Source organism: Oncorhynchus nerka, unplaced genomic scaffold (assembly GCF_034236695.1).
Source record: "Oncorhynchus nerka isolate Pitt River unplaced genomic scaffold, Oner_Uvic_2.0 unplaced_scaffold_211___fragment_2___debris, whole genome shotgun sequence".
In the NCBI taxonomy this organism is placed as follows: Eukaryota; Metazoa; Chordata; class Actinopteri; order Salmoniformes; family Salmonidae; genus Oncorhynchus; species Oncorhynchus nerka.
Genome location: NW_027039937.1, coordinates 15,713 through 40,831, shown reverse-complemented (window position 1 = coordinate 40,831; position 25,119 = coordinate 15,713). Strand labels below are relative to the sequence as shown.

At 43.7% G+C, this 25,119-nt stretch overlaps 1 protein-coding gene across 1 annotated transcript in view; it reads left to right on the top strand.

The window, feature by feature from the left end:
• Window positions 1-23,549, top strand: part of LOC115143961 (ATP-citrate synthase-like) — a gene marked incomplete at its 5' end in the record, with an annotated part of 99,461 nt that extends 75,912 nt beyond the window's left edge. Inside the window, 3 exons of the mRNA XM_065015553.1 lie at window positions 7,493-7,575; window positions 9,493-9,569; window positions 23,220-23,549. Coding sequence (XP_064871625.1) covers window positions 7,493-7,575; window positions 9,493-9,569; window positions 23,220-23,314 — 255 coding nt within the window. The remainder of the gene's footprint in view (window positions 1-7,492; window positions 7,576-9,492; window positions 9,570-23,219) is intronic.
• Window positions 23,550-25,119: the final 1,570 nt, after the last annotated feature.

Here is a 25,119-nt window from a genome sequence, read left to right as displayed (position 1 = left end):
AGTTGTTGACATCGGAGGGATCGAGTGTAGGTTTTTTCAGAAGGGGTGCAACTCTCGCTCTCTTGAAGACAGAAGGGACGTAGCCAGCGGTCAGGGATGAGTTGATGAGCGAGGTGAGGTAAGGGAGAAGGTCTCCGGAAATGGTCTGGAGAAGAGAGGAGGGAATAGGGTCAAGCGGGCAGGTTGTTGGGCGGCCGGCCGTCACAAGACGCGAGATTTCATCTGGAGAGAGAGGGGAGAAAGAGGTCAGAGCACAGGGTAGGGCAGTGTGAGCAGAACCAGCGGTGTCGTTTGACTTAGCAAACGAGGATCGGATGTCGTCGACCTTCTTTTCAAAATGGTTGACGAAGTCATCTGCAGAGAGGGAGGAGGGGGGGGGGGGGAGGAGGATTCAGGAGGGAGGAGAAGGTGGCAAAGAGCTTCCTAGGGTTAGAGGCAGATGCTTGGACTTTAGAGTGGTAGAAAGTGGCTTTAGCAGCAGAGACAGAAGAGGAAAATGTAGAGAGGAGGGAGTGAAAGGATGCCAGGTCCGCAGGGAGGCGAGTTTTCCTCCATTTCCGCTCGGCTGCCCGGAGCCCTGTTCTGTGAGCTCGCAATGAGTCGTCGAGCCACGGAGCGGGAGGGGAGGACCGAGCCGGCCTGGAGGATAGGGGACATAGAGAATCAAGGGATGCAGAAAGGGAGGAGAGGAGGGTTGAGGAGGCAGAATCAGGAGATAGGTTGGAGAAGGTTTGAGCAGAGGGAAGAGATGATAGGATGGAAGAGGAGAGAGTAGCGGGGGAGAGAGAGCGAAGATTGGGACGGCGCGATACCATCCGAGTAGGGGCAGTGTGGGAAGTGTTGGATGAGAGCGAGAGGGAAAAGGATACAAGGTAGTGGTCGGAGACTTGGAGGGGAGTTGCAATGAGGTTAGTGGAGGAACAGCATCTAGTAAAGATGAGGTCGAGCGTATTGCCTGCCTTGTAAGTAGAGGGGGAAGGTGAGAGGGTGAGGTCAAAAGAGGAGAGGAGTGAAAAGGAGGCACAGTAATTTATTTTGGCATTTGGCCCCCAAAAAGTTTACTTTTGACTTCCTATGAAATCATATTGCAAATGGACAAAACATATGCCTTGTGCGCAAGCTAAAAATTTTTTTATATTCATACAGTTCTTACACGTGTAATTGACAAAAAATTTGGGGAGTGATAAGTTTGTGGGAAAAAAATTCACTTTTTCAAAATTTTGCTTTTGGATGTTGACTTGGGTTGCATTTGCAATATGAAAAACCCTGGTGGAGCGCGCTCGCCACCTGTTGGATTTTCAAAGTGTTACACCTGGCATTTGCCATATGGCATTTGAAATCAACTTTACACGAATCAATGCCAGATTGGGTGGTATTGGACACCGTGTATATGGTTTGTCCAATGCCAATTGCTTCCCATTCATTTTTGTCCATTTCAGGGTGTATTCTCTTACTTGCATGTTACTCTCGACAATGCAGCAACAATACAAAATGTAAGTAGCTAAGTGAATAAAAAGCATAATACAAATAAAAGCTCTAAATAATTTAATCCATGTAATAATGGGCAGTTTATTTTTTATTTACATAGTTACATGTCTGTTATTTCCATATAGGCCATCAGTCAAGCATGTTTAGCCCCCCGCACCTCTCTGATTCAGAGGGGTTGGGTTAAATGTGGAATTATTAGGGTTAATATCAAGTTGTACTCTTGTACTCTTCGGTCTCAGCTAGCCAGGCAGTAGCTACCGAAGTGGCTAGCTAGCTACAAAAACGAAACCCATCCAAGTGCTGTAAGTAAGCACTTAAATCTAATATCATGACCTATATCAACATCCTTAGCTTGCACGTTCACTAAATGTACTGTTGAATAACTCTGACACCCAATAGCTTAAGGATGTTGTGTGTTCCTTCCGGCGCCGACAGAGATGGCCGCTTCGCATTCCTAGGAAACTATGCAGTTTTTTTATGTGTTATTTCTTACATTAGTAGCATCTTAGGTTTCATTACATACAGTCGAGAAGAACTACTGAATATAAGAGCAGCGTCAACTCACCATCAGTACGACCAAGAATATGACTTTCGCGAAGTGAATCCTGTGTTCTGCCTTTCACCCAGGACAACGGAATGGATCCCAGCCGGCGACCCAAAAAAACTACTTCGTAAAAGAGGGAAACGTAGCGGTCTTCTGGTCAGACTCCGGAGACGGGCACATCGTGCACCACTCCCCAGTATACTTCTCGCCAATGTCCAGTCTCTTGACAACAAGATTGATGAAATCCGAGCAAGGGTAGCATTCCAGAGGGACATCAGAGACTGTAACGTTCTTTGCTTCACGGAAACATGGGCTATCGGAGTCGGTGCAGCCAGCTGGTTTCTCCACGCATCGCGCCGACTGAAACAAACATCTTTCTGGTAAGAAGAGGGGCGGGGCGTATGCCTTATGGCTAACGAGACGTGGTGTGGTCACAAAAGCATACAGGAACTCAAGTCCTTCTGTTCACCTGATTTAGAATTCCTCACAATCAGATGTCGACCGCATTATCTACCAATGGAATTCTCTTCGATTATAATCACAGCCATATATATTCCCCCCCAAGCAGACACATCGATGGCTCTGAACAAACTTTATTTGACTCTTTGCTAACTGTAATCCATAGATCCTGAGGCTGCATTCATTGTAGCTGGGGATTTTAACAAGGCTAATCTGAAAACAAGACTCCCTAAATTGTATCAGCATATCGATTGCGCAACCAGGGCTGGCAAAACCTTGGATCACTGCTATTCTAACTTCCGCGACGCATATAAGGCCCTGCCCCGCTCTCCTTTCGGAAAAGCTGACCACGACTCCATTTTGTTGATCCCTGCCTACAGACAGAAACTAAAACAAGAAGCTCCCACGCTGAGGTCTGTTCAACGCTGGTCCGACCAATCTGATTCCACACTCCAAGACTGCTTCCATCACGTGGACTGGGATATGTTCCGTATTGCGTCCGACCACAACATTGACGAATACGCTGATTCGGTGTGCGAGTTCATTAGAACGTGCGTTGAAGATGCCGTTCCCATAGCAACGATTAAAACATTCCCAAACCAGAAACTGTGGATTGATGGCAGCATTCGCGTGAAACTGAAAGTGCGAACCACTGCTTTTAATCAGGGCAAGGTGACCTGAAATATGACTGAATACAAACAGTGTAGCTATTCCCTCCGCAAGGTAATCAAACAAGCTAAGCGTCAGTATAGAGACAAAGTAGAATCTCGATTCAATGGCTCAGACACAAGAGGTATGTGACAGGGTCTACAGTCAATCACTGATTACAAAAAGAAAACCAGCCCCGTCACGGACCAGGATGTCTTGCTCCCAGGCAGACTAAATAACTTTTTTGCCCGCTTTGAGGACAATGCAGTGCCACTGACACGGCCTGCAACCAAAACATGCGGCCTCTCCTTCACTGCAGCCGAGGTGAGTAAGACATTTAAACGTGTTAACCCTCGCAAGGCTGCAGGCCCAGACGGCATCCCCAGCCACGCCCTCAGAGCATGCGCAGACCAGCTGGCTGGTGTGTTTACGGACATATTCAATCAATCCCTATCCCAGTCTGCTGTTCCCACATGCTTGAAGAGGGCCACCATTGTTCCTGTTCCCAAGAAAGCTAAGGTAACTGAGCTAAACGACTACCGCCCCGTAGCACTCACTTCCATCATCATGAAGTGCTTTGAGAGACTAGTCAAGGACCATATAACCTCCACCCTACCTGACACCCTAGACCCACTCCAATTTGCTTACCGCCCAAATAGGTCCACAGGCGACGCAATCTCAACCACACTGCACACTGCCCTAACCCATCTGGACAAGAGGAATACCTATGTGAGAATGCTGTTCATCGACTACAGCTCGGCATTTAACACCATAGTACCCTCCAAGCTCGAGACCCTGGGTCTCGACCCCGCCCTGTGCAACTGGGTACTGGACTTCCTGACGGGCCGCCCCCAGGTGGTGAGGGTAGGCAACAACATCTCCACCCCGCTGATCCTCAACACTGGGGCCCCACAAGGGTGCGTTCTGAGCCCTCTCCTGTACTCCCTGTTCACCCACGACAGGAAAATAACCTCACACTCAACGTCAACAAAACTAAGGAGATGATTGTGGACTTCAGGAAACAGCAGAGGGAACACCCCCCTATCCACATCGATGGAACAGTAGTGGAGAGGGTAGCAAGTTTTAAGTTCCTCGGCATACACATCACAGACAAACTGAATTGGTCCACTCACACAGACAGCATCGTGAAGAAGGCGCAGCAGCGCCTCTTCAACCTCAGGAGGCTGAAGAAATTCAGCTTGTCACCAAAAGCACTCACAAACTTCTACAGATGCACAATCGAGAGCATCCTGGCGGGCTGTATCACAGCCTGGTACGGCAACTGCTCCCCCCACAACCGTAAGGCTCTCCAGAGGGTAGTGAGGTCTGCACAACGCATCACCGGGGCCAAACTACCTGCCCTCCAGGACACCTACACCACCCGATGTTACAGGAAGACCATAAAGATCATCAAGGACAACAACCACCCGAGCCACTGCCTGTTCACCGCGCTATCATCCAGAAGGCGAGGTCAGTACAGGTGCATCAAAGCTGGGACCGAGAGACTGAAAAACAGCTTCTATCTCAAGGCCATCAGACTGTTAAACACCACTAACATTGAGTTGCTGCTGCCAACACACTGACTCAACTCCAGCCACTTTAATAATGGGAATTGATGGGAAATGATGTAAAATATATCACTAGCCACTTTAAACAATGCTACCTAATATAATGTTTATATACCCTACATTATTCATCTCCTATGTATACGTATATACTGTACTCTATATCATCTACTGCATCTTTATGTAATACATGTATCACTAGCCACTTTAACTATGCCACTTTGTTTACATACTCATCTCATATGTATATACTGTACTCAATACCATCTACTGTATCTTGCCTATGCCGTTCTGTACCATCACTCATTCATATCTTTATGTACATATTCTTTATCCCTTTACACTTGTGTGTATAAGGTAGTAGTTTTGGAATTGTTAGGTTAGATTACTCGTTGGTTATTACTGCATTGTCAGAACTAGAAGCACAAGCATTTCGCTACACTCGCATTAACATCTGCTAACCATGTGTATGTGACAAATAAAATTTGATTTGATTTGGATGCTGAGCGCTAATGCTAGTTTATTAGCATTAGCCAACCCTTATGCTAAGGGAGACTAGCTAGTTTGCTACCACCAACCCTGCACAAACCTGTGGCTAACTCTGCTGCTGCACTTTGAGTTTCTGGCTGTTCTGCCCTCTCCACCTCATTCACTGCTGCCTGCTCATGCTCAACCTGCTCGCTTCTTTTGCCTCTCCTTCGAAAGATGTTCCGAATATCCATATTTGCTCTGTGATATACTACAGAGACTGAGTGAGTGTTTTGCTGAGTGATGACATTAACATTTAACCGGTGCTGTGAGGGAGGGGTGAAGGGATGTGAGTGGTCCACTGCGTTGTTAAATCCTGACCAATCACAGCAGCTACTGAGTCATTCCGGTGGCTTCATGCAGTGCCTACTACTGGGTTTCCACTAGTTAAGAGTCACAAAGTCATAGATTTTTGGTCTTAATTCATATTTTGTAGAGTGGAGTTTAGCCATAATACTTTGGCTGTGTGAACTAGTGACTACAATACTACTGCTTAGCACAGTATTGTATTGTTTATTTTTGTCATAAAAATGTTTAAACTTTTGTTTTAATAATGCTTAACATATGTGATATGTTATGAAGATGCCATATCAGACTTTTTTTTTTATATATACATTTGTCCAAAAGGTTCAGGGGTGACACCACTGGCCCAAAGGTCAAAGTTCTGTTGACCTTAACATTCCAAAAATGTGTCCCCTGGATAGCTGTGAATATTAACTTTGTAATGATTTAAAGGGTGTGCTTGAGCAGTAACTTGTTGTATCCTGACATTGTTTGTCATAGGGTAAAATGTATGGGATGGAGGGATGAACGAGTGATAACGCAGAGAAAGCTCACATTGCTATCACACATTTTCCAACTCTTAAGGACACAGACCTTCAAGATAATCCCTGAGACATCGTCATCCCAAGTGAGCCTGATGGCCCAAATTCGGGGTTCTTACTCATGGACTAATAACCCTGCATATACTAGAGTATCAGTCATTTCAACCTTATGAAGTGTACCCCTTGATTTCTGTGTCCAGATGAAAAAAGATAGGTACTTTCCCTGGCTGTGTTCGAGAGTATCACATTGGGAGGGGGGGGTTGACTGGTGGCCCATTCACAACGTGGCTTCGGTTCCTGATTTGCCATTGCTAAAGATTCCTGCATATGTGCAGGATTTTTTTTACGTAGCTGCCCACTCCACTACCGCTTATATTATGTAGCTGCTTTGCCTCTGCTTTTGTCTGGTGCAGCTTACAAACTTTGACATGCTTGTACACAAAATATGTTCGAACAGGCACTATAGTGTAATTTAGATGAAACAGTAGTTGGTGTCTGTCCAGAATGAATGGGTTTATCACCACTTTATCGTTTATTTAGCGTTTATCACCACCGCTATTGCGTGCCAATAGAGGGCGGCTTGAACGTTCAAAACAATGGCATGATGGAGGAGAAACCTATGAAAAGCAAACGTGTGTTGTAACAGAAGGCTATTACAAGCATAAGCGCCATTTTTATTTAATTGTATTTTTTCAGGAGGTGAGTTAGGCTACATGCCGCACACAAAAGACATGAACGACATGTTCGTACAAAGTTTGTTTTAACAGTATTGCAAACACAAGCGTGACACAAACAGGCAGTCAAGCAATTTCATGTTCTTAGCTGCTGAGTTACAATACATGTAGACAATTCCATTGCCCCAATGCAAAACGCAAGTGTAGAGTTACATGTAGCTACCTAGGCAGCATATTAAACACAAGCAAGACGCAGACAGGGAATCTAATTAGCGATTTGTTTTTTTTCACCATTGCACACATTGGCTAAGCAGGAGTCAGGCAGGCAGTCAGTCGTGGTGTTTTTTCAGGAACTCTGGGCTAGTGACCACGATATTGCAGCAACTATAAATATTAGCCAACATCTCAAAATATGGCTTGATTTTGCGCCAATGCAATGTGTAGGGACTGCGTACGTCCTGCTTGTGCAACTGGAATGTCCATTACGACAGGTTAAAAAAATATATAGGTGATCGATAGGTTAAACTTTTTTTTGGTGTAAAATTAACACGTGCGCCAAATGTGATCCGGATCCTAAACTTTGAGAAAGAGAGACCCAGAGGGGTGGGTGGAGGCGGAGCAGGGGAGAACTGTCTTCACAGCCAAACAATAATGAAAGTTATTTATGATGCAAGGTGATTTGTAGATCAGTCTGCCGCAATGTTGAAGAAGCCCATTGATTCATCAACTAAGTATTGTTGTTTCCCTCCTGTCTGTGTGCAGAAACCCAACCTGATCCTCAATGTGGACGGCTTCATCGGTGTGGCCTTTGTGGACCTACTTAGGATGTGTGGTGGATTCACACGGTAAGAGGACGTTTCTCTTTGGTCTTGCATGGGGCCAAATCATTACTAAAGGATTGTGTGCAAAACGTTAACTTAGGCACAAATCATGCATTCATTGATGTCAATTTGAGATTGCGGTTCAAATTCGTGCTACTCAAAATTGGACTCAAAATTGGACTGAGTGTTAATCACTTGTAGAAAAGCAAACTGTTTTAAGTCAGGTGTGTAGGTCTAATGGAGGTTTTTCCTATCATACACAGAAAGATATTAAGTGGCTGTGTACTAATATGCACATTATACACTGCTCAAAAAAATGTAAGGGAACACTAAAATAACACATCCTAGATCTGAATGAATGAAATATTCTTATTAAATACTTTTTTCTTTACATAGTTGAATGTGCTGACAACAAAATCACACAAAAATGATCAATTGAAATCAAATTTATCAACCCATGGAGGTCTGGATTTGGAGTCACACTCAAAATTAAAGTGGAAAAACACACTACAGGCTGATCCAACGTTGATGTAATGTCCTTAAAGCAAGTCAAAATGAGGCTCAGTAGTGTGTGGCGCCTCCACGTGCCTGTATGACCTCCCTACAACTCCTGGGCATGCTCCTGATGAGGTGGCAGATGGTCTCCTGAGGGATCTCCTCCCAGACCTGGACTAAAGCATCCGCCAACTCCTGGACAGTCTGTGGTGCAACGTGGCGTTGGTGGATGGAGCGAGACATGATGTCCCAGATGTGCTCAATTGGATTCAGGTCTGGGGAACGGGCGGGGGCCAGTCCATAGCATCAATGCCTTCCTCTTGCAGGAACTGCTGACACACTCCAGCCACATGAGGTCTAGCATTGTCTTGCATTAGGAGGAACCCAGGGCCAACCGCACCAGCATATGGTCTCACAAGGGGTCTGAGGATCTCATCTCGGTACCTAATGGTAGTCAGGCTACCTCTGGCGAGTACATGGAGGGCTGTGCGGCCCCCCAAAGAAATGCCACCCCACACCATGACTGACCCACCGCCAAACCGGTCATGCTGGAGAATGTTGCAGGCAGCAGAATGTTCTCCACGGCGTCTCCAGACTCTGTCACATGTGCTCAGTGTAAACCTGCTTTTATCTGTGAAAAGCACAGGGCGCCAGTGGCGAATTTGCCAATCTTGGTGTTCTCTGGCAAATGCCAAACGTGCTGTAAGCATAACCCCCACCTGTGGACGTCGGGCCCTCATACCACCCTCATGGAGTCTCTGTTTCTGACCGTTTGAGCAGACACATGCACATTTGTGGCCTGCTGGAGGTCATTTTGCAGGGCTCTGGCAGTGCTCCTCCTGCTCCTCCTTGCACAAAGGCGGAGGTAGCGGTCCTGCTGCTGGGTTGTTGCCCTCCTATGGCCTCCTCCACGTCTCCTGATGTACTGGCTTGTCTGTCAGCGTAGTGTCCAGAGCATGGAGGCGCTACCAGGAGACACAGCAAACCTTCTTGCCACAGCTCGCACTGATTGGCCATCCTGGATGAGCTGCACTACCTGAGCCACTTGTGTGGGTTGTAGACTCCGTCTCATGCTACCACTAGAGTGAAAGCACCGCCAGCATTCAAAAGTGACCAAAACATCAGCCAGGAAGCATAGGAACTAAGTGGTCTGTGGTTATCACCTGCAGAACCACTCCTTTATTGGGGGGTGTCTTGTTCATTGCCTAATTTCCACCTGTTGTCTATTCCATTTGCACAACAGCATGTGAAATTTATTGTCAATCAGTGTTGCTTCCTAAGTGGACAGTGATTTCACAGAAGTGTGATTGACTTGGAGTTACATTGTGTTGTTTAAGTGTTCCCTTTATTTTTTTGAGCAGTGTATTTTCCCAACACGTTTCAGAGAAGCCTGTAATAGTGACATAGGAGATGCAGTCTGGTAAGTGTATGTGTTCTGCGTTACAGAGACGAAGCGGACGAGTTTGTGGAGATTGGTGCACTGAACGGGATCTTTGTGCTGGGCAGGAGTATGGGCTTCATCGGTGAGTCCCATTGGCTTATTTTAGGTGTCTCTCAACATTAAACCCACCTCATATAAAATCTGGTTCGAATACACACGTTTTTGAAATTCTTGTGGTGCAGCTCTCCTGGCAAGCAGCATGTGGGCTTTTTAGGCCATTACATAAACAGGCCAAATTCAGCACACCAAGTATTTCAAATACTTGGAAAAATTTCACTCATCAGTTTAACACTAATTTGAATGTCCAGTTAACTGAAAAACGGAGGATCACCTAGACTAACAAATTGGTGTATATTTTGTTAGCTACTGTACCGTAATTGCTGGACTATTAAGCGCACCTGAATATAAACCGCACCCACTGAATTATTAAAAAATATGTATTTTGTACATAAATAAGCCTCACATGTCTATAAGCCATTGAAACAAATTAACTTTACACAGCCTTTAAACAAAACACTGCTTGTAACAAAAATAAATAGGCTTTAACGAAACACAGCTTGTAACAAAAATAAATAGGCTTTAACGAAACACGGCTTGTAACAAAAATAAATAGGCTTTAACGAAACACAGCTTGTAACAAAAATAAATAGGCTTTAACAAAAAACAAAAATAAATAGGCTTTAACGAAACACGGCTTGTAACAAAAATAAATAGGCTTTAACGAAACACGGCTTGTAACAAAAATAAATAGGCTTTAACGAAACACAGCTTGTAACAAAAATAAATAGGCTTTAACAAAACACGGCTTGTAACAAAAATAAATAGGCTTTAACGAAACACTGCTTGTAACAAAAATTAAAACCGTAGCCTACCAAGAAAGTCATTGGTCACTATCTTCCTCCTCCTGTGCACTGAAACCACTGAAGTCATCTCCTTCGGTGTCGGAGTTGAATAGCCTCAGAATTGCTTCATCCGATGTTGGATCGTTTTCATTGTCGCTTCATCCGGAGGCAAATACCCCGCTGAGCTCATGCTGCCCCTTCAACACGCAGCAGTCCAGCCTTTCGAAACCCGTTGATGATAGTGGATTTTTTGACAATGCTCCACGCTGTCAGGACCCACTGGCAGACTTGACCATAAGATGATCTTCGCCTGCGGCCCGTTTTAGTGAAGGATTTCTCCCCACTTGTCATCCAAGCCTCCCACTGAACAAGGAGCGCCACCTTTAAATGCACGATTTACACTGATGTCGAGTGGCTGCAAATACTTTGGGCCTTCTGCTTTTCTTCCCTCTGAAAGCTTTTGTTGTCTTTTTGCACTGAGTCAGTTCCTCACGCTGCTGTTTCCAACGTCTTATCATCGACTCATTAAGGCCAAGCTCCCGTGCAGCAGCTCTATTTCCTTTTCCAACAGCCAGATCGATCGCCTTCAACTTGAAAGCTGCATCATATGCATTTCTGTGTCTTTGCCATGATGAGGGTGACAAAATTACTACCGTAATCAGAATGATGGGAAGTTTGAGCGCGCTCGATTTACGTCACATTATGTGACGGTGCTGTTTTTTGGCGGCATGAATCTTGTGAAAGCGGGAAAAATCCATAAATTAGCCGCGTCATTGTATAAACGTGGGAATAAAGTAGCGGCTTATAGTCCGGAAATTACGGTAATTCTATTTAAGTACTATATTACCGGTTTGGCTTTATATTTACAAAAGCATACTGTGAATTATAGTGCATTGAGAGAAAATGCTGTGGGCAGAGAAATAATCTCTGGCTCATTAACGTATTTTGAGGCATCCCTTGTAAGAGGATTTATTTGTTGCACGTGTTAGTGAGAAGGTTGTACCCCACAAAATACAGTGCCATACTGCATCTTTGCATTCCAAAAACCTTGTCCTGTAAATCTACAGTAATTTACTGGCTACTGTGCTGACATTAATGCACTGTAAATTCTAGAAATACAGCATTTTGCTCTAGTCAGGTGTTACAGTAATATGCTGTACATTTGTGTTTTAGTAAAGGTCCTGTAAATCTACAATAAGTTATTGACTTTGCTGCCAGTATTTTACTGTCAAAATTACAGGATTATGTTTACAGTGTACTGGGTTGGTGAATTAACTTCTTTGGGGTAGGGGGCAGTATTGGGAATTTTGGATGGGAAAACGTTCCCAAATTAAGCTGCCTCCACTCAGCCGTAAAAGCTAGAGTATACATATAATTAGTCGATTCGGATAGAAGACACTGAAGTTTCTAAAACTGTTCAAATGATGTCTGAGTATAACAACTCATATAAAAACCTGAGACAAAATCCAACCAGGAAGTGGGAAATCTAAGGTTTGTAGTTTTTCAACTCAGCCCCTATTGAAGATAGTGGGGAGAACAAGTATTTGACACACTGCTGACTTTGCAGGTTTTCCTACTTACAAAGCATGTAGGGGTTTGTAATTTTTATCATAGGTACACTTCAACTGAGACGGAATCTAAAAAAATCCAGAAAATCACATTGTATGATTTTTAAGTAATTAATTTGCATTTTATTACATGACATGAGTATTTGAACCAGTAAGAATTCCGGCTCTCACAGACCTGTTTGTTTTTCTTTAAGAAGCCCACCTGTTCTCCACTCATTACCTGTATTAACTGCACCTGTTTGAACTCGTTACCTGTATAAAAGACACCTGTCCACACATTCGATCAAACAGACTCCAACCTATCCACAATAGCCAAGACCAGAGAGCTGTGGAAGGACATCAGGGATAAAATTGTAGACCTGCACAAGGCTGGGAAGTTCAAGATGATGGTCAATCGCCCTCGGTCTGGGGCTCCATGCAAGATCTCACCTCGTGGGGCATCAATGATCATGAGGAAGGTGAGGGATCAGCCCAGAACTACACGGCAGGACCTGGTCAATGACCTGAAGAGAGCTGGGACCACAGTCTCAAAGAAAACCATTAGTAACACACTATGCCGTCATGGATTAAAATCCTGCAGCGCACGCAAGGTCCCCCTGCCCCTGCTCAAGCCAGCGCATGTCCAGGCCCGCCTGAAGTTTGCCAATGACCATCTGGATGATCCAGAGGAGTAATGGGAGAAGGTCATGTGGTCTGATTAGACCAAAAAGCTGTATTTTTGTCTCAACTCCACTCGCCATGTTTGGAGGACGAAGGATGAGTACAACCCCAAGAACACCATCCCAACCGTGAAGCATGGAGGTGGAAACATCATTATTTGGGGATGCTTTTCTGCAAGGGGGACAGGCCGACTGCACCGTATTGTGGGGAAAATGGATGGGGCCATGTATCGCAAGATCTTGGCCAACAACCTCCCTCCCTCAGTAAGAGCATTGAAGATTGGTCGTGGCAAGGTCTTCCAGCATGACAACGAGCCAAAACACACAGCCAGGGCAACTAAGGAGTGGCTCCGTAAGAAGCACCTCAAGGTCCTGGAGTGGCCTAGCCAGTCTCCAGACCTGAACCCAATAGAAAATCTTTGGAGGGAGCTGAAAGTCCGTATTGCCCAGCGACAGCCCCGAAACCTGAAGGAGGTCTGTATGGAGGAGTGGGCCAAAATCCCTGCTGCAGTGTGTGCAAACCTGGCCAAGGACTACAGGAAACGTATGATCTGTAATTGCAAACAAAGGTTTCTTTACCAAATATTAAGTTCTGCTTTTCTGATAATTGCAATAAAATGCTAATGAATTACTTTAAAATTATACGATATGTCTTGTCTGTGTGTGTGTGTGTAAAACTTAATAAACAGAGTTTAAAAAATAAATTATACAATGTCATTTTCTGGATTTTTGTTTAAGATTCCGGTTCACAGTTGAAGTGTACCTATGATAAAAATTACAGACCTCTACATGCTTTGTAAGTAGGTAAACCTGCAACATCGGCAGTGTATCAAATACTTGTTTTCCCCACTGTATGTTTCACTTCCTAAGGCTTACACTAGAAACTGTTTTGAGGATTCTACTCTAAAGGAGGGGCTCATAAGAGCTCTTTGAGTGAGTGGTCTGGCAGGGTGCCACAGCCTCGGTCTGGCGCGCTCACGTGAAAGGTATTTATGTTCCGCTTCATTTGTACAGACAAAGGAATTGTCCGGTTGGAACATTATTGAAGATTTATGTTAACCTGTTGAATCTAGGGGGCACTACTTTCATTTTTGGAAAAATAACGTTCCCAAAGTAAACGGGCTATTTTGTCAGGACAAGATGCTAGAGTATGCATATAATTGACAGCTTAGGATAGAAAACACAAAAGGTTCCAAAACTGTAAAAATATTGTCTGAGTATAACAGAACTGATATTGCAGGCGAAAGCCTGAGAAAAATCCAATCAGGAAGACTCTTATTTAGAAAGCTCTGCGTCCCTATTGAGCAGTGAATGGGATATCAACCAGATACCTTTTTCTATGGCTTCCCTAATGTGTCTAGTGTCACAATATAGTTTCAGGCTTTTATTTGAAAAATGAGCCTGAACGACAACATTGCGTCAGTGGTCAGCTGGAGGCTCTGAGTGATTTGTTTGTAATAGACAAATGCTACCATTTATTCTCTTTCCTACTAAGAAGCCACCTGTCCCGGTTGATAGATTATCGAATAGATATTTGAAAAACACCTCATTGATTATAAACGTTTGCCATGTTTCTGTCGATATTATGGATCTAATTTGGAATATTTTCGGCGTTGTTGTGATCGCAATTTCCGGTCAAATTCTCAGCCAAACGTGAAGAACTAACAGAGTTATTTCGGCTACAAAAATAATCTTTATGGGAAAAGGAACATTTGCTATCTAACTGGGAGTCTCGTGAGTGAAAACATCCGAAGCTCATCAAAGGTAAGCGATTTAATTTGATTGCTTTTCTGATTTTCGTGACCAGGTTGCCTGCTGCTAGCTAGGCATAATGATATGCTAGGCTATCGATAAACTTACACAAATGCTTGTCTTGCTTTGGCTGTAAAGCATAATTTCAAAATCTGAGATGACAGGGTGATTAACAAAAGGCTAAGCTGTGTTTCAATATATTTCACTTGTGGGGGGCGGAGCTAGCATGTTGGAGTGAACGGCTGTGCGTGAGAGGCTCCTGCAACTTTTTTGCGAAATAATCTAATTTAACCTACTTTATGGCACTTTTTACAACAAGCGTTTCTTTCTAATACAAGATTGTAACTTTTTATATGAAAATGCCGAGTAATAAGCGACCAAAGGACAATAAATCCACAGCGGAGGCCTACTCCCCACTAAACAACGAGACAGACATTACCCGGGCTTTGGGGGAGCTACGTGTTACTATAGCTGAGGAGGATCTTAAGGCCACTATTGCTGAACTGGACACAAATCGAGAGCATCATTCGAACGGTCGCTTCGCATGGCCAGAGTTTTGTGGACTTTGAGAAAGCTTCTGAATTCAACGCTGGTAGGATCGACGAGTTAGAGAAGCTATGCACGTCATTGCAGGATAGTGTGCAGAGGCTTTCTGTGAAAGTGGTGGACCTGGAGGGCCGATCCAGACGTAATAACCTTCGCGTTGTTGGTCTGGCAGAGGGGGTAGAAGCGGGCTCTCGCCCCACCGACTTCTTCGCCAAGCTATTGAAGGATGCAATGGGATCGGAATTTTTGGATTCGGATCCCCAGCTGGACCGTGCACATCGCTCCCTTGTCCCAGTGCCTGGACCGGGCCAACGTCCTCGCCCAGTAATCATCTGTCACAGTTTCAAGACCAAGGATCTTATCCTGCGTGAAGCTCGAATGAGGGGCAACCTGTCACATGAAGGGCATCCATTCCGTGTATATGAGGATTATGCGCCCGATGTGGCAAAGCATCGCGCCGACTACAGAGATGTCATGACCAAACTCCATCTTCGCCCAGCCTTACTCTTCCCTGCAAGACTAAGAATTACCCCGCCTTCCGGTGAGAAGATTTGGCTCTCCTTGGTTTTGGACGCAGAGAAGTTTATCCGGGGATATACGCCAATCCCCCGTACAGAGGGATTGGTGTATATGCCTTGTCATTGCGTGTTAGGGTCTGCTCATGGACTCGAATCCATACTATACCATATTGGGTGAAACTGTATTAAACGGGCTCAACAAGGGCTACCGAACATGTAAGACGCTGAGCCGACCAATGGATGGCGGTCAGAGCTCTCATTTAACGTTAAATTCACTTTCATCCCGGCTGTGCTCAGAGCGATGCATATTTTTACTTCCAGGTTTGATCACTGACACCTTCGGATGGATATACTTGTATTCCCCCACTTTTGTTTTGTTTCGTTATTTATTTTACAATCCTTACATTATTCTTACTACCATACCATTTATTTATTGCTTGCAGGGGACTGGGAGTGATGGTTGGGAAGGGGCAGAAGCAGACACCTGGTTAGCAAGTTGATGTTTTGTGCCGTTCTGCCTTTGTCTAGCCGTGGGCCGCTCTCCCGACTAGAGTCCCACCAGCCCTCTGTAGTGCTTATGTCTGTGTAGGTGTGCGTACATATAATTACTATTTGTACTTTATTACTATTTTCTCTTAGCATTTTAGTATTATGTATGTGTATATTTTAAATCAGTGTAGATTGTTATTCTGGGGTATGAATGTTTATGTGCATATGGATGTATATACATTTTCTTTAAATATTTTTTTGTGTGGGTATGTATGTAGTTATGTGTGTGTGTGTGTATATATATATATATATATATATATATAAAAAAAAATTTTTTTTTTAATTGGGGGAACGTTTAATTTAGCAAATCCTTGTTCCGATCTTCTGACCCACAGTATGTAAAGGTACGGCTGACTGTCGGTTGCGGATGGTTTATGTTTTGACCGGCAGTGCTTAGCAATACAATCTTGAGGCTATATCTTGCTTATCTCTGGGATTGACCCAGGATGCCGCTTAAATGCGCAATATGTTTAAGTTGCAACTTATTCTGTTTAGGTTAGATGCCAACTGAACACTTTATTCGCGGGAGCCTCCTCAGTTCATATGTTAGAAGTTCTAGGATAGTGAGAGGTGAACGTATAGTTGGGATTTTATTTTTGTTTTACTTCTTGTTCGAGGTCGCGCCGTGCTTTTTTGGCATCGGCCAGACAATGTGTTTATTATTTTTATTTTTCCTTTTTTTTCTGTTTGTGCATGCCTGTTAAATGTGGGTTGATTGGGGGGGGGTGTAAGTGTTGGGGAAATTAGGGGAACAGGGTGGGAAGCAAAGGTGCTTGCAGGGGCGGAGGGGTGGGTTGGATACTTCTCGGGTGTAGGTGCTACATATGCTGATTGTGATGGTTTGGTGTGCTTTCTTACCTTTTTATCAAGTTACATGGTATGCAGGCCACCATAGGAACTACAAATGAGAGGAGGGCGGGGCTTACATTCACTTCCTGGAATGTCAAGGGTTTAAACGAACCAATTAAGAGAGGCAAGGTCCTAGCCCACTTGAAAGCACTCTTGTCTGATATTATATTTTTGCAAGAAACCCATCTGAAGAATAACTCTCATAGCAGACTTAAGTGTAGGTGGGTGGGGCAAGTATCACTAACTTCTCTGCCAAAACGAGAGGCACAGCGATTCTGGTACTGAAAGGAATTCCCTTTCTACATAAAACCACCCTTGCGGATAAAGAGGGTCGGTATGTGATCGTAATAGGAGAAATCCACTCTACCTCAGTAACTCTACTAAATATCTATGGGCCAAACATTGATAACCCCTCTTTTTTTCAAAAGAGTCCTTGCCCTGATTCCAGATATCTCCCATACTAACCTGGTCATTGGAGGGGACCTTAACTGTGTGCTAGACCAGTATTTGGATAGATCCTCTTCCCGGCGAACCCCTACCTCCTATTCAAGCGAATTCTTGAATCAAATCAAATGTATTTATATAGCCCTTCGTACATCAGCTGATATCTCAAAGTGCTGTACAGAAACCCAGCCTAAAACCCCAAACGGCAAGCAATGCAGGTGTAGAAGCACGGTGGCTAGGAAAAACTCCCTAGAAAGGCCAAAACCTAGGAAGAAACCTAGAGAGGAACCAGGCTATGTGGGGTGGCCAGTCCTCTTCTGGCTATGCCGGGTGGAGATTATAACAGAACATGGCCAAGATGTTCAAATGTTCATAAATGACCAGCATGGTCGAATAATAATAAGGCAGAACAGTTGAAACTGGAGCAGCAGCACAGTCAGGTGGAAGTTGAAACTGGAGCAGCAGCATGGCCAGGTGGACTGGGGACAGCAAGGAGTCATCATGTCAGGTAGTCCTGGGGCATGGTCCTAGGGCTCAGGTCCTCCGAGAGAGAGAAGGAGAGAATTAGAGAACGCACACTTAGATTCACACAGGACACCGAATAGGACAGGAAGTACTCCAGATATAACAAACTGACCCCAGCCCCCCGACACATAAACTACTGCAGCATAAATACTGGAGGCTGAGACAGGAGGGGTCAGGAGACACTGTGGCCCCATCCGAGGACACCCCCGGACAGGGCCAAACAGGAATACCTACTTAAAAAATTCGAACTTATTTAATATATGGAGGATCGCTAACCCTACGGGTAGGGAATACTCCTTTTACTCATGTTCACAATGTTTACACTCGAATTGACTACTTTTTGTTGGATGCTAGACTACTCTCCTATACCTGTAATGTGAGGTATCATGATATTATAATCTCGGACCACAGTCCACTCACCTTCTCCCTGAGATTGGGTGACATTGTACCAAACGAGAGGGTCTGGAGGTTGAATCCTCAGCTCCTCACAGAACCAACATTCTGTGAATATCTTAAAGACCAAATTACATTTTTCTTTGATAGCAACGACAGCACAGACCTCCTCAGCATTATTGTGGGAAACACTGAAGGCTTATCTGAGAGGCTGTATCATCTCCTTTCAGGCTGCCAGGAGTAGGCAAAACAGAGGAAAACTGGAAGAACTGGAGGGACAAATTCACTTACTGGATAGGGAGAATGCTAGCCACCCATCTATGGAGAAACATAAAAAAATTACCTCTTTAAAATTTGAATATATTCAGATTCTCTCAGCTAAAATTGCTAAATCTTTTCTCTATGCCAAGCAAAAATATTTTGAGTTTGGTGACAAACCACACAAATTACTCGCCAGACGACTTTGAAAAAATGTGAGTGGCAGAATGATTCACAAAGTTAAATCTGCATCTGGGGAATTATTCTCTTCCGCCAAAGACCTCAATGACAGATTCCGGCAGTTTTATGAGACTCTATATACATCTAAAGCGGATCCTAACCCCTTAATTATGCAAAACAAATTGGAGGACTGTAATCTTCCTGCCATGAACCAGGAAGATTCTAACTTCCTGAATAAGGAAATATCTCGATGAAATTCGAGAAACAATTAAATCTCTAAAGAGTGGCAAGACCCCGGGCCCAGATGGATACCCTGGTGAATTCTATAACACATTCAGCAACATGCTCTCTCCCTACCTGCACAAAATGTTGGTTCAGGCCAATGAGGATGGAGCTCTCCCTTCTACTTTGGACGAAGCGTTCATTACAGTTATACATAAGAAGGGTAAGGATCCAGAAGAGGTAGGGTCATACAGACCAATATCTCTCCTTAATACAGACCAAAAGATTTTAGCAAAAACTCTGGCTATCAGGCTTAGCACTTTAATTGACAAATTGGTCCAGTCGGATCAGACCGGCTTTATCCCTAACAGAAACTCATTCTTCAATATTATGTATTCTCAGAGGTTACCCAACGTGGACCTTGCCCTCATATCTCTTGACGCCGAAAAGGCCTTTGACCAAGTTGAGTGGCCCTATCTATTCAAGGTCCTACAGAAATGTAATATTGGAGATGAGTTCATAAATTGGATCCAGCTTTTATATAGGAACCCCTGTGCCAGAATACTCAGACCAATCATTGTCGCCCCGATTTAACCTTAACAGGGGGACAAGGCAGGGTTGTGCGCTGTCGCCTATGCTCTTCGCCCTAATTATCGAACCGCTCGCTCAGATTAGATCTCATGCAGCAATATACGGCTATAATACTAAAGATACTCTAAATAAGATTTCCCTATACGCACATGACATCCTCTATGTAACAGAACCCCAGGCTAGTATCCCAGCTATTCTTGATGTGATCAATTTGTTTGGTACCTTCTCGGGATACAGAATAAATTGGAACAAGTGTGAGGGGGGGAGAGACATCTTCCCTCTTTCTTTCTACGTGTCCTTGTTTTGTATGTCGTGTTTTGTATTATTTGTTTTTCACCCAGAACTCTGGGTCTTGTTGTTCCTGTATGCTCTTATGTTTAGATAAGAATTGTATACCTGTCTTTATACCTATACACCATTCTTGTGTGTGTTTAATAAAAAATATTTGAAACAATATATTTCACTTGTGATTTCATGAATATGAATATTTTCTAGTAATATTTGTTCCTATGCGTTATGCTAATTAGTGTCAGTTGATGACAATTCTCCCGGATCCGAGATGGGTAGATCCAAGAGGTTTTAACACCCTAAATATTGATTCTAAACATTGTTTGACAAGTTGCTACGGACTGTAACGGAACTTGTTTTTTTACTTTGTCTGAAACTAGTGAACGCGCTTGGCGAGTTTAGATTGTGTACTGAACGCGCCAAAAAAAGGAGCTATTTTGACATAAATGATGGACATTATCGAACAGAACAAGCATCAACTGTGGACCAGGGATTCCTGGGAGTGCATTCTGATGAAGATCATCAAAGGTAAGTGAATATTTCTAATACTATTTCTGACATCTGTTGACTCCAACATGGCGGGTATCTGTTTGGCTTGATTTGGTCTCTAACCTAAGATAATGATATGTTCTGCTTTCGCCGAAAAGCGTTTTTGAAATCGGACACTGTGGTTGGATTAATGAGAATTGTATCTTTAAAATGGTGTAAAATACTCATATGTTTGAGGAATTTGAATTTGGCGCCCTGCAGTTTCACTGGCTGTTGAGAGGTGGGACACTCACGTCCCGAACGGTCCCAGAGGTTAATGGGTCTGTCCAGCATGGTGGTGCATAGGGAAAGGTTTACATTTTGGTCATTTAGCAGAAGCTCTTATCCAAAGCGACTTAGAGCCAGTGCATTCAACTTGAGGTAGCTAGGTAAGGAAACCAAATTTTGTTGGTCACATACACATGGTCATCAGATATTAATGCGAGTGTAGAGAAATGCAGTAATATGTAACATTCACAACAACTACCTTGTAAACATTAATAAAGTGGCTAGTGATACCTTTTAAGTCCATATATTAGTGGCCAGAGATTTGAGTCTGTTGGCTGCAGCCTCTCTGTTAGTGATGGCTGTTTAAGTCTGATGGCCTTGAGATCGAAGCTGTTTTTCAGTCTCTCGGCCCCAGCTTTGATGCACCTGTACTGACCTTCTGGATGGTAGCAGGGTGAACAGGCAGTGGCTCGGGTGGTTGTTGTCCTTGATGATCTTTTTGGCCTTCCTGTGACATCGGATGCTGTTGGTGTCCTGGAGGGCAGGTAGTTTGCCCCCAGTGATCCGTTGTGCAGACCGCACTACCCTCTGGAGAGCCTTGCGGTTGAGGGCAGTGCCGTTTTACCTTAATTTCAACAAGGAACACAGACTGAGACCAAGGTCTCTTTTACAGCTGGGCCCTGCGTATAGTTACCGTACCAGGTAGTAATACAACCCGACAGGATGCGCTCGATTGTGCATCTGTAAAGTTCGTGTTTTTAGGTGACAAGACAAATGTCTTCAGCCTCATGAGGTTGAAGAGGCACTGTTGCGCCTTCACCACGTTGTCTGTGTGGGTGGACCATTTCAGTTTCTGTGAGGTATACGACGAGGAACTTAACACTTTCCACATTTTCCACTACTGTCCCGTGTGGGTGGGTGCTCCCTCTGCTGTTTCGTGAAGTCCACGATCATCTCCTTTGTTTTGTTGACGTTGAGTGAGGTTATTTTCCTGACACCACACTCGGAGGGCCCTCCCCACCTCCCTGTAGGCCGTCTCATCGTGGTTGGTAATCAAGCCTACCACCGTAATGATTTGAGTTGGAAGCATGCATGGCCACACAGTTATGGAGGGAGTACAGGAGACGGCTGAGAATGTACCCTTGTGAGGCCCCAGTGTTGAGGAGCAGCAGGGTGGAATGTTGTTTCCTACCTTCACCACACGGGGGCAGCCCGTCAGGAAGTCCGGGACCCAGCTGCACAGGGCGGGGTCGAGACTCAGGTTCTCGAGCTGAATGACAAATTTGGAAGGTACTATGGCATTAAATGCTGAGCTGTAGTCAATGAACAGCATTCTTACATAGGTATTCCTCTTGTCCAGACGGGATTGTGCAGTGTGATAGTGATTGCATCATCTGTGGACCTATTGGGGTGGTAAGCAAATTTGAGTGGGTCTAGGGTATCAGGCAGGAGGTGATATGATCCTTGACTAGTCTCTCAAAGCACTTCATGATGACGGAAGTGAGTGCAACTGGGCAATAGTCATTTAGTTCAGTTACCTTAGCTTTCTTGGGAACAGGAACAATGGTGGCAATTTTGAAGCATGTGGGGACCGGAGACTGGGATAGGGAAAGATTGAATATGTTCGTAAATGATCACCAGTCAGATGGTCTGTGCATGTTCTGAGGATGCGGCTAGGGATGCCATCTGGGCCGGCAGCCTTGCGAGGGTTAACAAGTTTAAATGTTTTACTCACATTGGCCACGGAGAAGGAGAGCCCACAGGCTTTGGTAGTGGGCCGTGTCAGTGGCACTATTGTCCTCAAAGCGAGCAAAGAAGTTTTTTAATTTGTCTGGGAGCAAGACGTTGGTGTTCGCAACGGAGCTCGTTTTCTTTTTGTAATATGTGATTGACTGTAGACCCTGCCAAATGCGTTTCGTGTTTGAGCTGTTGAATTGCAACTCTACTTTGTCTCTATACTGACGCTTTGCTTGTTTGAGGGAATAGCTGCATTGTTTGTATTCGTTCATGTTTCCAGTCGCCTTGCCATGATTAAAAGAGGTGCTTCTCTTTCAGTTTTGCGCGAATGTGCCATCAATCCACGGTTTCTGTTTAGGAAAGGTTTTAATAGTCACAGTTGGGTACGATATCTCCGATGCACTTGCTAATAAACTCGCTCACCGAGTCAGCGTTATTGTCTGAGGCTATCTGGAACATATCCCAGTACACGTGATCGAAGCAATCTTGAAGTGTCGAATCCGATTAGTCAGATCAGCATTGGATAGACCTGAGCAGGGGCGTTTCCTGTTTTAGTTTGTCTATAGGCTGGGAATCTTTAAAAAATGGAGTCGTGGTCAGATTTGCCAAAGGCAGGGCGGGGGAGGCCTTTGTATGCATCGCAGAAGTTAGTGTGGCAATGATCCAGAATGCTACGACCTCGTCACTCATTCGATATGCTGATAGAATTTAGGGAGTCTTGTTCTCACGTTAGCTTTGTTAAAATCCCCAGTTACAATAAATGCAGCCTCGATGTATGGTTTCTAGTTTACATAGTCTTGTGAAGTTCTTTCAGGTTGGAGGGATATATGCAACTGACTATAATCGAAGAGAATTCTCAGCATTGTATTGTAAGGAATTCTAGGTCAGGTGAACAAAATTACTTAAGTTCCTATATGTTGTAGTGATTACACCGAGTCGTTAATCATAAGGCATACACCCCCGCCCTTTACTATATCACAGTAATACTAAGTTATAAGGTGTAGTTAAATAAGTTCTAGTTAATCAATAATCACTTTCTCTACTTCCCATCCCAGGTCATTACCTGGACCAGAAGAGGCTAAAACAGGGCCTGTACCGCCACCCATGGGATGACATCTCCTATGTGCTTCCAGAACACATGTCAATGTAACTGATGACAGCGAGTCGGCACCTCAATGTCAACACTCAGATATGACGGGAAGCATTTTCACCTTATCACTTCAACAACCTCTGCCTTTGGGCAGGGTAAATCCAGATATGGGGGAAGAGAGGAGCGTTAGTTTTATTCGTAGGTCACTAAAGAAAAGGGGAATAATTTCACGTTATTTAAGTTATGAGTTCAAGATAAGTTATTCAATCGTTAACAAAAAAAAAGGAGCCGAACCAATGCATTCGTAGGTCACTAAAGAAAAGGGGAATAATTTCACGTTATTTAAGTTATGAGTTCAAGATAAGTTATTCAATCGTTAACAAAAAAAAGGAGCCGAACCAATGCAAGCTGCAGCTGTGGTCACACTAGGTGACTGGGAAAACTAGGTCACCGGTTCACAAATGGGATAGTGGCTCACTTATTTTTGACCATGCCACCTGGTTGTTTGAGTGATTGGTCCATCGCCTACTCATATTTTATTTTCATATCTTTTACTAAACTCTCAAACGATTAACAGTTGGTTGAGCTGTATAATAAGGCTAGCCCTGCTTTAGGCCTCTAGGGTGTGTGCTGTTGAAAGTTAGCATGCTTTCTGGGTGACTTGGTAATGCACATAACATGAACACTAGCTTGCCTATGGAGAAGTAGTCTTAGTCGGTAAACCTGCATCCCTCAATGGAGTGTAAAAGCCTTGAACGATCCACTGTCATGTACATTACAAAACCAAAGTATTGTTTGAGTAATATTGTATTAGATTTTATTTACACATTTAATCTAGTTTCCGACCTTAATCCCCTTCCAAAGTTGTGTAGCCTATTATGGTGTGTACTCTGTGGCTGTTCAAGATAAGGGGGCACGGTTTAACTAGCTGAATGTTAGTGTCGATTTGCCACTGCCTTTTTTTTTTTTTTTGCAAAAGCAACAGCTACTCTTCCTCATGTCCTTTCCCCCCTCTGTCATTGGACGAAACGATCATGTTAACTTTATTTTCATCCATTTAGATTTCAAGAAATTACAAATGATACATGGGTGTTTGTTAAAAATGTGTTATTTTAAAATGTTTCAAAATAAAGGAAAAGGCAATAAACAGTCCTACTTTTGAAGGGGTTAATTGCTTTAAAATGTGAGTCTTAAACGCATCTTTTGCGAGGGACCATGAAGGCAGTGTATTTTATCTGGGAAAATAGTGTCTGATTTGCACGTATGACTAGACTACTGCTACCAAGGACCTGACCTGTATCAGAAAGTTGTATGGCAACCACCGGCGCCAAATTGGTGACCCAGTACAAGAAGAAAAAAAGATGAAAATCCATCTAATGGCGCCATTTCTTTGACCTCAATGTTCTGTGACAGGCATGTTTGTTCTTTGTTTTACTCAGTTTTATTTAAATGTGAATTAAATATGCTTCTTAGTTTATTAAATATATGCCCAGAATTGTTATATTGTAGTTTAATAAAACCAAGAATGTCTAACTTTTCATTGTGGCTATTTATTATCACTAAGTGATGCATGTAGCAGCTGTCTGTTCTCTTCTTCTTTTTTTCCCCCCAAAGGTGTTCACACATTGGTGTGAAGGATTTAGTATCATCCAAATATATCCTCATAGTATATAGGTTAACTGAGCATATACAGACAGTGGAGAAATTATTTTGTGTGGGAATATACAGTGGAGAGAAAAAGTATGTGAACCCTTTGGAATTACCTGCATTTCTGCATAAATTGGTCATAAAATTTGATGTGATCTTCATCGAAGTCACAACAATAGACAGTCTGCTTAAACTAAAAAACAATTATACGTTTTTAT